Raw genomic sequence first — 14,731 nt, 5'->3', positions numbered from 1 at the left:
GTCTACAGTCTCGGAGGTACCTGTGACGCACAGCTTCCTGGCATACAATGGCAGTAGCCAAAGTTGGTATCCATGGGTTCACCCCGATGCGGACAGTCGGCCTTTATGTGTCCAGGCTCGTGACAGCGCCAGCAGACCACCGGGGCTGGGTCTGCAGGGGGTACGTCCAGGGCGGGTTTATGTGGCACCAGCGGCCGGGTCTGGGGTGGAGATTTCCGGGGTTTGACTGGCCCCCTCCCAAAAGAACCCCCCTGCAGATTTGTGGTAGCCTCGTAGCGCTCCACCAGGTCGACCATCTCTAAAGCATTACCAGGAGACACCTGGCCAATCCAGTGCTGGAGAGGGTACGGCAAAGCCCTCCAGAAAGCATCCACCAGCCAATTAACAAGCGTCATACTACTTGCCCCAAAAGGCCATCACCATACTATTGGCATGGCTGTGATTGGCCAACTGCAGCATGTGACCCAGCTTCTATTTAAGCTGGAGTCACGTAGCGCCGCCCGTCACTCTGCTCGGATTAGTGTAGGGAGAGATCAGGGAGAAATCTTATCAAGAACTGGTTTATGTACTCAGCGATCTACAGCAAATGTGTTTTGTGGGTGCAGTGCACAATTTTTTTAAGCCTGCCCTGAGCCAACTACTGCTGAAAACAAACTTTTATTTCTTCAGTTAGTCAATATCAATACATGATCGGCAGCCATTTTATGCAACGATAGTGCACCAGCATAGCCTATCTGCAAGTCCAGAAATACAGCTTTGGCATACTGGGGTGAAAAAGACTCTCATACACTGCACATCTGGGATTACACGTGCATAAGTGACTGTCACATTTAGGACAGAAATACGGCTTTTTGGTTACTGGGGTGAAAAAACCCTCTGATATACTGCACATCTGGGATTACACGTGCATATATGACTGTCACATTTAGGCCATAAATATGACTTTGGCATACTGGGGTGAAAAAAGCCTCTGATATACTGCACATCTGGGATTACACGTGCATAAGTGAGTGTCACATTTAGGCCATAAATACGGCTTTTTGGTTACTGGGGTAAAAAAACCCTCTAATATACTGCACATCTGGGATTAGACAAGCATAAGTGACTGTTACATTTAGGCCAGAAATACCGCTTTTTGGTTACTGGGGTGAAAAAAGCCTCTGATATACTGCACATCTGGGATTACACGTGCATAAGTGAGTGTCACATTTAGGCCACAAATGTCGCTGTCATATAGAGTTAAAAAAAAATATATAGAGTGCAATACCCTACATCAGGGTTTATATTGGCGGTTAATTATTTTTAACATACTAAACCACTTTTTACTTTGCTTTGTGAACGCTAACTATGAGGCAAACATACGGGACGCGGTCATGGTCGTGGTGGTGGTGTTGGTGGAACCTCTGGTGTAGGGAGAGGACGTGGCCGTTCTGCCACAGCTACACGTCCTACTGAACCTACTACCTCAGGTCCCAGTAGCCGCCAGAATCTACAGCGATATTTGGTCAGGCCTAATGCTGTTCTAAGGATGGTAAGGCCTGGGCAAGTACAGGCGCTAGTCAATTGGGTGGCCAACAGTGGATCCAGCACGTTCACATTATCTCCCACCCAGTCTGCTGCAGAAAGCGCACAGGTGGCGCCTGAAACCCATGCCCATCAGTCTTTCACATCACCCCCGTGCATATCGAGGAACCTGTCTGAGCCTCAAGTCATGCAGCAGTCTCTTATGCTGTTTGAAGACTCTGCTGGCAGGGTTTCCCAAGGGCATCCACCTAGCCCTTCCCCAGGGGTAAAAGACATAGAATGCACTGACGCACAACCACTTATGTTTCCTGATGAGGACATGGGAATACCACCTCAGCACGTCTCTGATGATGACAAAACACAGGTACCAACTGCTGCATCTTTCTGCAGTGTGCAGACCGAAAAGGAGGTCAGGGAGGAAGACTGGGTGGAAGACGATGCAGGGGACGATGAGGTCCTAGACCCCACATGGAATGAAGGTTGTACTACTGACTTTCAGAGTTCGGAGGAAGAGGCAGTGGTGGACTTCCGGTTCCGGCGCGTCTATGTAAGGAAGCAAGAAGAGAGAGCTCCGTCTCCCCGGACTCTAACAGCGGGTGTAGCCGAGACCTGAGGCTTCACCACCCTGATTACTTACCTTCCCAAACTAACGGGAGGTTGATGGAGAAATTTGTGGTGCGCAGTGGCACCCCGCTGGCCAGTTCACCTCTCCCGCCTCGTGATCTGTCGGAGCTCCAGAGGAGCAAGATGGCCGAAGCTAAAAAGAGGATGACTCATTCATCTTCTCAACCATCCCAGTCACAAGAGATAGAAGAAGCACCACATACTCAGCCGGATGGCGAACAACAGATTGGAGGTCTGGGATCCTCCTGTAAAGAAATGGCCATAGAAGTGTCTAAATTGTTGGCGCCGGATATAAAGGCCACCCTGGAGGCCACCATAGCAACTTCATTACAGCAGCTGCAAGCCACGGTGACCCAACATACAGCGCAGGTACAAGATCTGGAGCAAAGAATGGGCATTATAGAAGACGAGCTGAACAAAGCTCATACCCAGCTCAGGGAAATTCTGCATTCCAATAAGGCGCTCCGGGACAAAGTCGAGGACTTAGAGAACAGATCCCGCAGAGGCAACCTGCGTATTCTAGGCCTGCCGGAAAATATTCCGGCACATCAGTTAGCCCGTATATGCTCTGACGAACTGCCACAAGCGCTGGGCCTCCAGACCCCAGCAACGGTCGAGAGGGCACACAGAATTGGCCCGCCGCAAGACAACATGGAGGGAGAACCGCCTAGAAGGCCCAGAACAACGATAGTGAAGTACCTCAAATATGCGGATAAGGAGGCCATACTGCACAAATATAGACGGCTAAAGCAGCCGCTTAAATTGCGTGGCCATCAGATTTTAATCTTTGTGGACTATTCCATAGAAGTTTCCAAGAAGAGGAGAGCTTTCTCCCAAATATGTACCCAGCTAGTTCACAAGAAGATAAAATTCGCGCTGATTTACCCGGCGATATTGAGAATCTTCAGGAAAGATGGCAGAGTGGACACTTTCCATACACCCATAGATGCAGAGGACGCCTTGGAAAACTGTGATTCACCAGGGGAGCTAATCATGGAGTCGCCTAGGGGAAGAAACGCGCCGCCACGAGGAAGCCACCTGGAGAATAGGCAGAATAAGCGGTCATCAGGGTTGCCTACAGCATCTCCGAGACGAAGAGAAGATCCTGGTTCCAGCCCGGAATGGGGATAACTGCACGGTTTTTGTATGAGGATCGTGGAGAAAAGAAATTGCGAAAAGTTAAAATGAAGTGAGCACCTCACGTGCAGAAAGAACTATGTAAGAAATAATTTACATGTGCTGAATATGTTTAGTTGAGGGGGGAGAGGTGGTCAAGTTTATTTCAAATATATATGACCAGGTCCGGGGAGGGAGGGATGTTAGTTGAGGATAATGTTGGAGAAGAAAGATTCTGAGCAGAGGAAATGCAGCGATCCAGCTCAGGTCGAGACGAAAAAAGGGAAGTCTAATGAAGTGTTGACTTGCTGGTTGAACACTCACAAGTCTCTCAGAGAAAAATATGTTTTTATGTTCATGGGGGGAATGTGTTTGCGATGTTATATAATGTCATGACTTACAATATCACTTACGGGCCTTCTGAATTACCACTTATTGAGAATCAGCCTCCCACAGGCACCTTTTTCCTGATATCATTTATTCAGCTTAAATTATGAAACTGCTCTCATGGAATGTAAGAGGGTTGAGATCCCCTCATAAAAGGATTATGGTTTTACGCCACCTCAAGAAACTACATGCGGATATAGCTCTGATTCAGGAGACACACCTGTGAGGCTGATTTTTGGTGCATGCAACGCATGTGGGTGGGACAAATATATGGTTCCCCTTCAGATGGGAGGAAAGCAGGGGTGATGATCTTAATTCACAGGAAGATTAGATGTGATGTTTTATCGACTGACAGAGACGATAGGGGCAGGCTACTGAAAATTGTTCTGGATACAGATGTAGGCAGGCTGACACTGTTTAATGTATACGGACCCAACTCTATGCAACCCAGTTTTTTTTCTGAACTGGAATTGAAAGTCATGCAGGAGGGTTCGGGAAACATGATACTGATGGGAGACCTGAACGCAGTCCATAATATCCAGGAGGACTGCAGGAGGGGGGTTGCTACAACTTTACAGCGGCAGGGAACAACCGTGCAGAGATTGACGCTTGAGCCCTTTTTGCAGTTCACGTCCCTGATAGATATTTGGAGGCAGTTGAATCCAACGGAGCGGGAATATACTCATTTCTCTTCCGACTGACGGGGAGAGTACAGAGAGCAGAGATACTAGATATTTTAATATCCGATCATGCTCCGGTGTCATTATCCCTATTAGAGAATACACCTAGAGGTACAGACTACATATGGCGCATGCCTAGCTATCTGGCCACGGATGAGGAATTTCTCCTTCAATTAAAGGGGTGGTGGTGGGACTTTTTAGCTACCAACGGTGAACACCAAGACAACCATAACCTATTTTGGGACACGGCAAAAGCGGTAATTAGAGGGCAAATAATATCATACACAGCGGCCCAAAAAAAAAAAACTGACTAAATAATTTGGTATAGCGACAGGGGAGGTACGGAGTAAATACACGGCTTTCTTAGCCAACCCAACGGAACTTAATAAAACTCAATGGGTCACTGCTAAACACAATTATGACTTTTACGTGGAACAGAGTTCAAGACTGAACATGGACCATAGGACGGCGCATTTATTTAAATTTGGAAACAAAGCAGGAAAGATGTTATCTAACTTAGCTAAACCTTGGGCATATAGCGCCAATATTAGACGCATAGTAAATACATCAGGAAATAAGATTTCAGACCCAAAGGGAATAGTGGATTGTTTTGGACAATTCTATGCTACCTTGTATGGTCAGACAGAATATGATAGCAACAGAGCTGAGGAACTATTGTCTAAAATCACACTCCCGTGCTTACAGAAGAAATGCGAACCCATCTTAACGCGCAGATCACAGAAGATGAGGTTAAAGCTACTATAAAATCACTTACAAATGGGAAAGCCCCGGGCCCAGATGGGTTTGGAGCGGACTTCTATAAGGGACTCAAAGAGGAAATTACCCCCTTTCTAACTTTATTGTTCAATAACTGCTTGGAAGGACGGGGTATCATGCCGTCTGGAAACCTAGCACATATCAAACTTATCCCTAAGCCAGGCAAAGATGTGGAACAACCTACCTCATACCGGCCAATCTCCTTGATAAATCAGGATCTTAAAATACTAACCAAGCTGTTAACTAACAGATTGGCGCTATATATGCCACATCTTATAGGGACGCACCAAGTAGGATTTATAAAAGGTAGGGCGGCGGTGACAAATATCCGATCGGTTTTGGTCGCACAGGATTATATCCATCACAGCCCTAAATATCTTGGAGGGAGCCCTGCCTTGTTGTCTGTCGATGCGGAAAAGGCATTTGACACTGTAAATTGGAACTGGCTATGGAGATCAATGACTGCCTTTGGTATAGAAGGAACTTTTAAAACGTTGGTGGAGAGTATATATCAAGCTCCACAAGCTCAGGTCAGCACACCTGGCTTTTTGTCGAGCTCTTTTCGGCTTGGCAGAGGAGCGAGGCAGGGCTGCCCTCTATCCCCCCTTCTTTTTAATCTGGCCCTGGAACCGTTAGTCCAACACTTGATTCAATCTGACATCTTTAAAGGGATCCGGATAGGAAGGAAAGAGCTTAAATTAATTTGCTTTGCTGACGATATACTTCTATTTATAGATTCCCCACACCTTCACCTTCAAAAGATTCTAGACGCTTTTGAATATTTTGGGGGGACTACGGGATTTTAAATAAATGTTACCAAAAGCCAATTGTTATACCTAGATAAGAGGGGACCTCAAACTCAATTACAACAAAACTTGTGTGGAGTTGAAGTGGTACCACATTTTTTAACTTACCTAGGTATTAAAATTGGACGGAGTCAGTCTTCTCTATATAAGTTAAATTATGATCCCTTAATTAGAAAGATAGAGGGGGAGCTGGAAAAATGGGCCAAATTACCCCTTTCACTCTTTGGCAGAGCTCACCTCTTGAAAATGGTGAGTTTTGCAAGACTACTCTATCCTATCCAGACGATACCCCTTCTGTTAACGCATATCGATGTTAATAGGATCCAGCGAGCATTTGTACGTTTCCTTTGGCAGGGTAAGCGTCCTAGAATCGCGTATGATAAACTGTGTCTCACCAAATGGGAGGGGGGACTTCAGATGCCGTCCATCAGAAGATACAATTTAGCCTCCTTGTTTAGGCACGCTAGGGACTGGTTGACAGGAACCTCGCATTTTTCTAATACCCCCTTGGAAAGAGAATTGGTAGCACCTTGGGATTTAATAGCTCTATTACACACTAGAGTTAGAGACCTTCCTATGCCGCTCAAGAATTACGTAGTGTTGAGGGATACCCTGGCTGCATGGAGGAATATACGAAAGTTGTATAAACTACCCATGTATATTACTTCATATATGCCATTATGGACTCTCCCTGCATTCCAGGAGGGTAGGTGTTCAAGCCTATTCCAGCTGTGGAAAAGTAAAGGAATACTTACATTACAGCATCTATTGAATGACGGAGGTACTGAACTCCTCACATGGCCTGTTGTTCAATCTAAATACCAGATTCCTGCCTCCCATTTTTTGTCATACAAACAAATACATTCCTACTGTGTGGCCCAATCAGTGAAATTAGGTGATCCTGAGAGATTAACTTGGTTTAAAGCTTTGGTGGGAACTCAGGACTTCTCATTATCAGATCTCTACAGGAGAATGCAGAACATTCTTTCTACTCCATTAGGTGAGACAGTATATAAGAGGTGGGAGGAGGAATTAGGGGGCGACACAGTCACTTCCATGTTGAGAGAAGGGATGGAGAGAGTGAGACAGGCGATAGCCAGCGAAACGTGGAGAGCGATGCACTTCAGAATACTACACAAGGCAACGTATGCCTTTGATCTGACCTATAGGGATGCACCAGCGCACTACTTGAGGTGGTGCCCCAAATGCCTACAGCAAAAAGCTAACCTGCTTCATGGTTTATGGCATTGCCCCAACCTAAAGTCTTTATGGGAGGAAACTGTCGAATATATCCAGCAGGTTTGGGGTTAAAGCCGCAGTTGACACCTTTACACTGCATCTTCCACTACATACCACTAGATGACAAAAGCGAAATATCCCACTCAACTCAAGTTAAAGGTATCCACTTGTTTCTTCTGGCAGTTACAAAGACCATACTCAGGCACTGGATACACCCCACGGTACCCACATTTCAGGAGGCGATGGGGGTGATGAAATACATTATGTATTTAGACAGACTGGAGGTGGAACATAGCAAAGAAAGGTCCGCAAAACAATTTTTCAGTACTTGGAAAAAGTTTATTGAGCATTCGCTGACAACAGAAGAAAAAATAGAGTTAGTCATGCCCTTCGTGCACACACGATGGTACCTAGAAGGGAAATTGAAGGGGACGTTAGATGGATTAGAGGTAATCTAGGGCCTAAAAGTGGGGGACGTTAATATGTGATACCGGTCAAGACTTTATGATATAAGGGTCTGGAAATAAATAGCCCGAGAGTACTTCTGAGATATGTTGTCATGACATTGCAAGTTGGGAAACAGTTGGGGGGAGGAGGGTGGGTATGTTTATTATTTGGGGGGGATGTAATAAAAGAAAATGGAAAATTTGGAAATATCTTCATATGTGTACAATGTGCTTTAACTTCACCTTTGACGCTTATGTCTGCGTGCACGAGTAATACATGTGATGTATTGACTGTATTTTGCTTATTTTTCCGAAATAAAAATTGTTTTAAAAAAAAAAAAAAAGAGGCAGTGGTGAGACCGAGCCAACAGCGTGGAAAAAGTGGGAGCAGGGTGCAAAAGCAGAGCAGCCGTCGCCAAAACAGTTCGCCTGCTACTGGCCACCGTCACCAGGGACCTAGCACACCAAAGGCAGCTTCAAGGAGTTGATGACAAGACCCGAGTGGTTTGCACGCTGTGCCATCAGAGCCTGAAGCGAGGCATTGACGTTCTGAACCTTAGCACAACCTGCATGACCAGGCCCTTCCTGCTCCCTCTTCTGCTGCTGCCTCGGCCTCTTCCTCCACCTCTGGAGGAACATTGGCACCTGCCGCCCAGCAAACAGAGGATGTGCCACCAACAACACCACCTTCGTCACCAAGCATCTCCACCATGTCACACGGAAACGTTCAGCTCTCCATCTCACAAACCTTTGAGAGAAAGCGTAAATTCCCACCTAGCCACCCTCGATCCCTGGCTCTGAATGCCAGCATTTCTAAACTACTGGCCTTTGAAATGCTGTCATTCAGGCTGGTGGAGACGGACAGCTTCAAACAGCTCATGTCGTTCCCAGCTGCCACTACTTCTCCAGGAGAGCCGTGCCCTCCCTGCACAACCAAGTATCGGATAAAATAAAGTGTGCACTGCTCAACGCCATCTGTGGCAAGGTCCACCTAACCACAGATACGTGGACCAGTAAGCACGGCCAGGGACGCTATATCTCCCTAACTGCACACTGGGTAAATGTAGTGGCAGCTGGGCCCCAGGCAGAGAGCTGTTTGGCGCACGTCCTTCCGCCGCCAAGGATCGCAGGGCATCATTCTTTGCCTCCTGTTGCCTCCTCTTCCTACTGGGCTTCCTCCTCCTCTTCTACCACCTCCTCATCCGGTCAGCGACAGACCTTCACCACCAACTTCAGCACAGCCAGGGGTAAACGTCTGCAGGCCGTTCTGAAACTGATGTGTTTGGGGGACAGGCCCCACACCGCGCAGGAGCTGTGGCGGGGTATATAACAACAGACCGACGAGTGGTTGTTGCCAGTAGGCCTCAAGCCCGGCCTGGTGGTGTGCGATAATGGGCAAAATCTCGTTGCAGCTCTGGGACTAGCCGGTTTGACGCACATCCCTTGCCTGGTGCATGTGCTGAATTTGGTGGTGCAGAAATTCACTCACAACTACCCCGACATGTCTGAGATGCTGCATAAAGTGCGGGCCGTCTGTGCGCGCTTCCGGCGTTCTCATCCTGGCGCTGCTCGGCTGTCTGCTCTACAGCGTAACTTCGGCCTTCCCGCTCACCGCCTCATATGCGACGTGCCCACCAGGTGGAACTCCACCTTGCATATGCTGGACAGACTGTGCGAGCAGCAGCAGGCCATAGTGGAGTTTCAGCTGCAGCACGCACGGGTCAGTCGCACTGCGGAACAGCCCCACTTCACCACCAATGACTGGGCCTCCATGCGAGACCTGTGTGCCCTGTTGCGCTGTTTCGAGTACTCCACCAACATGGCCAGTGGCGATGACGCCGTTATCAGCGTTACAATACCACTTCTATGTCTCCTTGAGAAAACACTTAGGGCGAGGATGGAAGAGGATGTGGCCCAGGACGAGGAGGAGGAAGAGGGGTCATCTCTAACACTTTCAGGCCAGTCTTTTAGAAGTGGCTCAGAAAGAGGATTTTTGCAACAGCAGAGGCCAGGTACAAATTTGTCCAGCCTGGGCCCACTACTGGAGGACGAGGAGGATGAGGATGAAGCATGTTCACAGCGGGGTGGTATCCAATGCAGCTCGGGCCCATCATTGGTGCGTGGCTGGGGGGATACAGAGGACACAGATGATACGCCTCCCACAGAGGACAGCTTGTCCTTACCTCTGGGCAGCCTGGCACACATGAGCGACTACATGCTGCAGTGCCTGCGCAGCGACAGCAGAGTTGCCCACATTTTAACGTGTGCTGACTACTGGGTGGCCACCCTGCTGGATCCCCATTACAAAGACAATGTGCCGTCCTTAATTTCCTCACTGGAGCATGATCGGAATATGCGCTACTACAGGCGCACGCTGGTAGACGTGCTCCTGAGAGCATTCCCAACTGACGCCGGGGGACAAGTGGAAGCACAAGGCGAAGGCAGGGGAGGAGGAAGAGGTCGCCAACACAGCTGTGTCAGCACCAGCACCTCAGAAGGCAGGGTTAGCATGGCCGACATGTGGAAAAGCTTTGTCACCTCGCCGCAGCAACCAGCCCTAACTGCTGATATGGAGCGTGTTAGCAGGAGGCAGCATTTGAACAACATGGTGGAACAGTACCTGTGCACATGACTACACGTACTGACTGATGGTTCTGCCCCATTCAACTACTGGGTCTCCAAATTGTCCACATGGCCAGACCTTGCCCTGTATGCCTTGGAGGTGATGGCCTTCCCTGCAGCCAGTGTACTCTCTGAACGTGTATTTAGCACGGCAGGAGGCGTCATTACAGACAGACGCAGCCGCCTGTCCACAGCCAACGTCTTGGATCCCAGGCTTGGATCCCACAAGACTTGTCTGTACCTTGCGCAGAATAGACATTTATACCGCCATCAAACATACAGTGGCGTAACTACCGGGGAAGCGGCTGCTTCGGGGCCCGGGCTGACAAGGGGCCCGGCGCCCGACAGCGTCAGTCAAGTTTAATCTTTTTTATTTATATGCAAATGACCTTCCTAACGTGCCCAAGAGGTTGTCTCTCCGGCAGTTTGTGCCCAGCCGCGCCCATTATCGCCAAGCCCACCACCGCCCCAGTGTTAATTATTCACTGCTGTCCTCGTCTTTTTTTTTCTTCTAAGTGCGTCATAGTATCGTGCATGCGCTGATGTTACTCACGTCCGAGCCCATGCAGTGTCCTGGCAGCAGCCTCAAGTAGCGTAATCACGCATGCGCCAGCTTTCTGGCGCATGCGCGATTACATTACTTGAGGCTGCTGCCAGGACACCGAGCTGGCCCGCACGTGAGTAACATTGGCACATGCGCGAGACTAGAAAAAAAAAAAAAAAGAGGACAGCAGTGAATAATTAATAGCGGGACGGCGCTGGGCTTGGAGATAATGGACGCAGCTGGGCACAAACGGCCAGAGGGACAGCCCTTTGGGCACGTTAGGAAGGTAATTTGCATATAAATAAAAAAGATTTTTATCAAAAATAAAAAGGACAGGTGGGGGTAAAAATAGTATATAAAAAATTGGGCGGGGGGCCCATACAAAAATTTGCTGTGGGGCCCAGGCATTTCTAGTTACACCCCTGCAACCATACATTCTTGTACTCAAGAGTCAAGTGCAGTGATTCTGTTTTTTTTTTTTTTTTATTTGTCCCAATATTTTGGGGGCTACCTACCTACCCCAATAAATTTTAAAAAAAAACATTGTTGGCTACCTGTTCCTCCTCCATTGCTGCCTCCACCTACAACACCACATTCACCGCCTCCTCAACCTCCGACTCCATATCCACCTCCTTCTCTGAGTTGCAGGTTAATAATTTGCAATTTTTCGTTTTTATTTTATTTTAGGTTATTTCCCTATCCACATTTGTTTGCAGAGCAGTTGCCATGCTCTTAAGCACATTTTACTGCCTTTTACATCCCTCTAGCCTTTTCAAGGACTATTTTAGAGCCATTTTAATTCAAAAAAGTGCCAATTTTAGTGCCCTAAATTGAAAAAATTCTTATTTTCAATTGTCGGTGACATGTTACCATTTTTGGCGTATACAAACCCGCGCTGTGCCTGGGTGACAGGGGCCTAAATCTCTCAAAATCCTCTGTTGTATTGCTGGGTGACATGAACCCCCTTTTGCCGTGAATGAACCCCTGCTGTGCCTGGGTGACAGGGGCCTAAATCTCTCAAAATCCTCTGTTGTATTGCTGGGTGACATGAACCCCCTTTTGCCGTGAATGAACCCCTGCTCTGCATTGCTGACAGGGAACTAAATTTAGTGAAAACATCTGTTACTGATCGGAAGATGCCCGACTACAAGCGCACTCTGATGATAGCATTCTCATCTGACAGCGGGGGCACAGTGGAAGCACAAGGTGAAGGCAGAGGAGGAGGAAGAGGTCGCCAACGCAGCTGGGGCACCGCCAGCACCTGAGAAGGCAGGGTTAGCATGGCCAAAATGTGGAAAAGCTTTTTCAGCCTTGGAGGTGCTGACGTGCCCTGCAGCCAGTGTATAGTGTGAACGTGTGTTTAGCACGGCAGAGAGCATTATCACCGGCCGCAGCCAATGTGGACAAGCTTACGTTTATTAAAATGAACCAGGCATGGATCCCACAGGACTTGTCCGTACCTTGTGCAGAATAGACATTTATACCAGCCTCAACCATCCATTCTTGTACTCAAGTGCACTTATTCTTTGTTTTATTTTGTTATATGTCCCAATATTTTGGGGGATACCCCAATTTAAAAATAAAAAATAACACAATCATTGTTGGCTACCTATTCCTCCTTCACCACCGCTTCCACCTACACTGCCACATACACCCATCCACCACCACATCAACCTCCTACTCCTAGATCCAGATTGTTTTTTAAAATTTTTCTGTATTTTATGTTATTTTAAGTCATTTCCCTATCCACATTTGTTTGCAGAACAGTTGCCATGCCGAACATCCAGGTGTCCGCTCAACTCTAGTCCAGACGCCAGGAACGGAGCGACGACCCCAGCTCATTGGTCTCTGGGTAACTTCTCCCTCATGGTCACCTTTTCGAACACCGCCAGATAGGTCTCGACGTCATCCAACGGGGTCATCTTAGGGATCCCTGCATGGACAGCTTTCCGGGCATCATGGACGTTCGGGGACGCAATAAAAATGTTGCAATAGCAGTGGGTAAGTTTCCTGCTGCTGCTTGTTAGCCTTCACAAGGGCTTTCATGACCGCTTGCATTTTGTCAAGGGACACGGGTCGTAACCTTGGCGGCTTAATATAGGACATGCACTTGTGCCCGGGAAAACAAAAAACTTTTCAACCTTCAGGCCTGCCTCACTGTGTTTGCCCAAATCGGACACCAATTGTGGGGTTTTGCTCTGGTAGACAGGCTAGTGGACGCAGTACAGATGCAACCACAAAGACTTTAACTTAAACAGTTCAGCGTTTTATTCACACATAGGGAAAAACAAAAAGTAACGGTTTGCAGTCTTGGTGTTTGTTTATACCATAAAAAGTCCACAGAACAAAATCCTTCACCTGGTCAGCAGTTTTTCCACCCGCAGTCCACAGCAGGCTTTAGGGCCTGTTTCCCAGCAGGCGTCTCTCAGCCGTTTAGCACGGCACAAGTTCTCAATTCCAAAACACAGAGCCTGACAGCGCTCCACTGTCAGATGGAGGATAATCCACAGCTGAGACTGCTGGCTGGGTTTTATATAGGCCAATGAAGACCCGGCCTGGAGCGTGGGGAGAAGCCACCCACACACCCAGCACTTTGGCTACTCCCAGTAAGAGCCGGCCTGGATCGGCTTTACAGCCACATTAACAACAGTGTCAACCAGCACTAGCTGCCGCTGACACTTAAAACTACCGTCTCTTACCTCACCGAGGCCAGGAATCTCGGTGACACACACCTTCCATCAATAAAGGCCCCCTGCGCCTTCCTACACAGTGTAAATTTGGTGTGCCCTCAAAATAACTCAACGCACAGCCACTGATTACTAAACCGCTGGTAACAAAAGGGAGTACACTCTTAGACGAAAATGGCCAAATTGTGCCCGAATAAAAAAAATACTTCCCGAACTCGGGTTCGGTTCCAAGGTACCACTTAGAACCGAACTCGAGTTCGGGAAATGTTTTTTTTACAGTACAAATTTATTTATGAAGTTATTGCGTGAAGTCTCATCGGAGCCAATACATTCTAATACTGTACGGAGCTCCTGCCCTGTACAGTATTAGAACAAAGTTTTATGCAAATCGACTTCGGATGTTTCATCCGAAGTTGATTCGCTCATCCCTAGTCATCATCATAGAGATTGTACTGAAAACTAAGACTAAACCCTGATGAACTCCAACACCGAGAGGGAGATAAGAAGAAGCAGAGCCAGCAAATGATACATTAAAGGAGCGATCAGAGAAAGGAAGAGAACCAGGAGAGAGCAGTGTCCTTAAGGCCAATGAGGTGGAGCATGGTGAGAAGGAGTTTGTGGTCTACTGTATCAAACGCTGCAGAGAGATCAAGAAGAATCAGTAGAGAATAGTCGCCATTCCTGTTTGCTGTAAGGAGATCAGTAGACATTTTAGTAAAGGCAGTTTCTGTAGTGGAGAGAGGGAAAGGCAGATTGAAGGCAGAAGAGAGTAAAAGAGATGTTCCAGAAGTTTAGTAATGAAGGGGAGGTTAGAGACAGGTTGGTAGTGAGCGGCACAGGTCGGCCAAGATGGGTTTTTTTTAGTAGTGGGGTTATAACAAAATGTTTGAAAGAGGATGGGAAGCGAGAGAGAGAGGTTATATATTGTAGTAAGGTGGGTAATGACAGCCGGGGAGCGGGACTGGAGAAGGTGTGAGGGGATAGGATCACTGCTACAGGTGGGGGGTCGAGAAGCAGAGAGAAGCCTAAAGACTTCTTCATCTGTTATAGCGTCAGCAGAGGAGGTCGAGCACATGGAAGTGTGGGAGGGAGGAGGATCGAAACTGGTTGGGACTGGAAATTATTTCCTGCCGGATGTAACCGATCTTGTCTCTGAAGTAGGTGGCCAGATCATCAGCGCAGGTCATATCTTCTCCTCACGATGCAGCTGCTGTCTTCTAGAACACCACAAGCTCTCACCCCTGCGTCTCACACGGAGCAGAACCCAACAAATCCATCC

General features: G+C 47.8%; 1 protein-coding gene and 1 pseudogene across 1 annotated transcript in view; both read right to left on the bottom strand.

The window, feature by feature from the left end:
- LOC121003523 overlaps positions 1-14,731 on the bottom strand; it is a 791,128-nt pseudogene that overhangs the window by 476,893 nt on the left and 299,504 nt on the right.
- LOC121004240 (gastrula zinc finger protein XlCGF26.1-like) overlaps positions 1-14,731 on the bottom strand; it is a 273,048-nt gene that overhangs the window by 98,237 nt on the left and 160,080 nt on the right. Inside the window, exon 4 of the mRNA XM_040436398.1 lies at positions 5,855-5,860. Coding sequence (XP_040292332.1) covers positions 5,855-5,860 — 6 coding nt within the window. The remainder of the gene's footprint in view (positions 1-5,854; positions 5,861-14,731) is intronic.

The sequence above is a fragment of the Bufo bufo genome, chromosome 6 (assembly GCF_905171765.1).
Source record: "Bufo bufo chromosome 6, aBufBuf1.1, whole genome shotgun sequence".
Taxonomy (NCBI): domain Eukaryota; kingdom Metazoa; phylum Chordata; class Amphibia; order Anura; family Bufonidae; genus Bufo; species Bufo bufo.
Note: the sequence above shows the minus strand (reverse complement) of the source record. Positions and strands in the feature narration are given on the sequence as shown.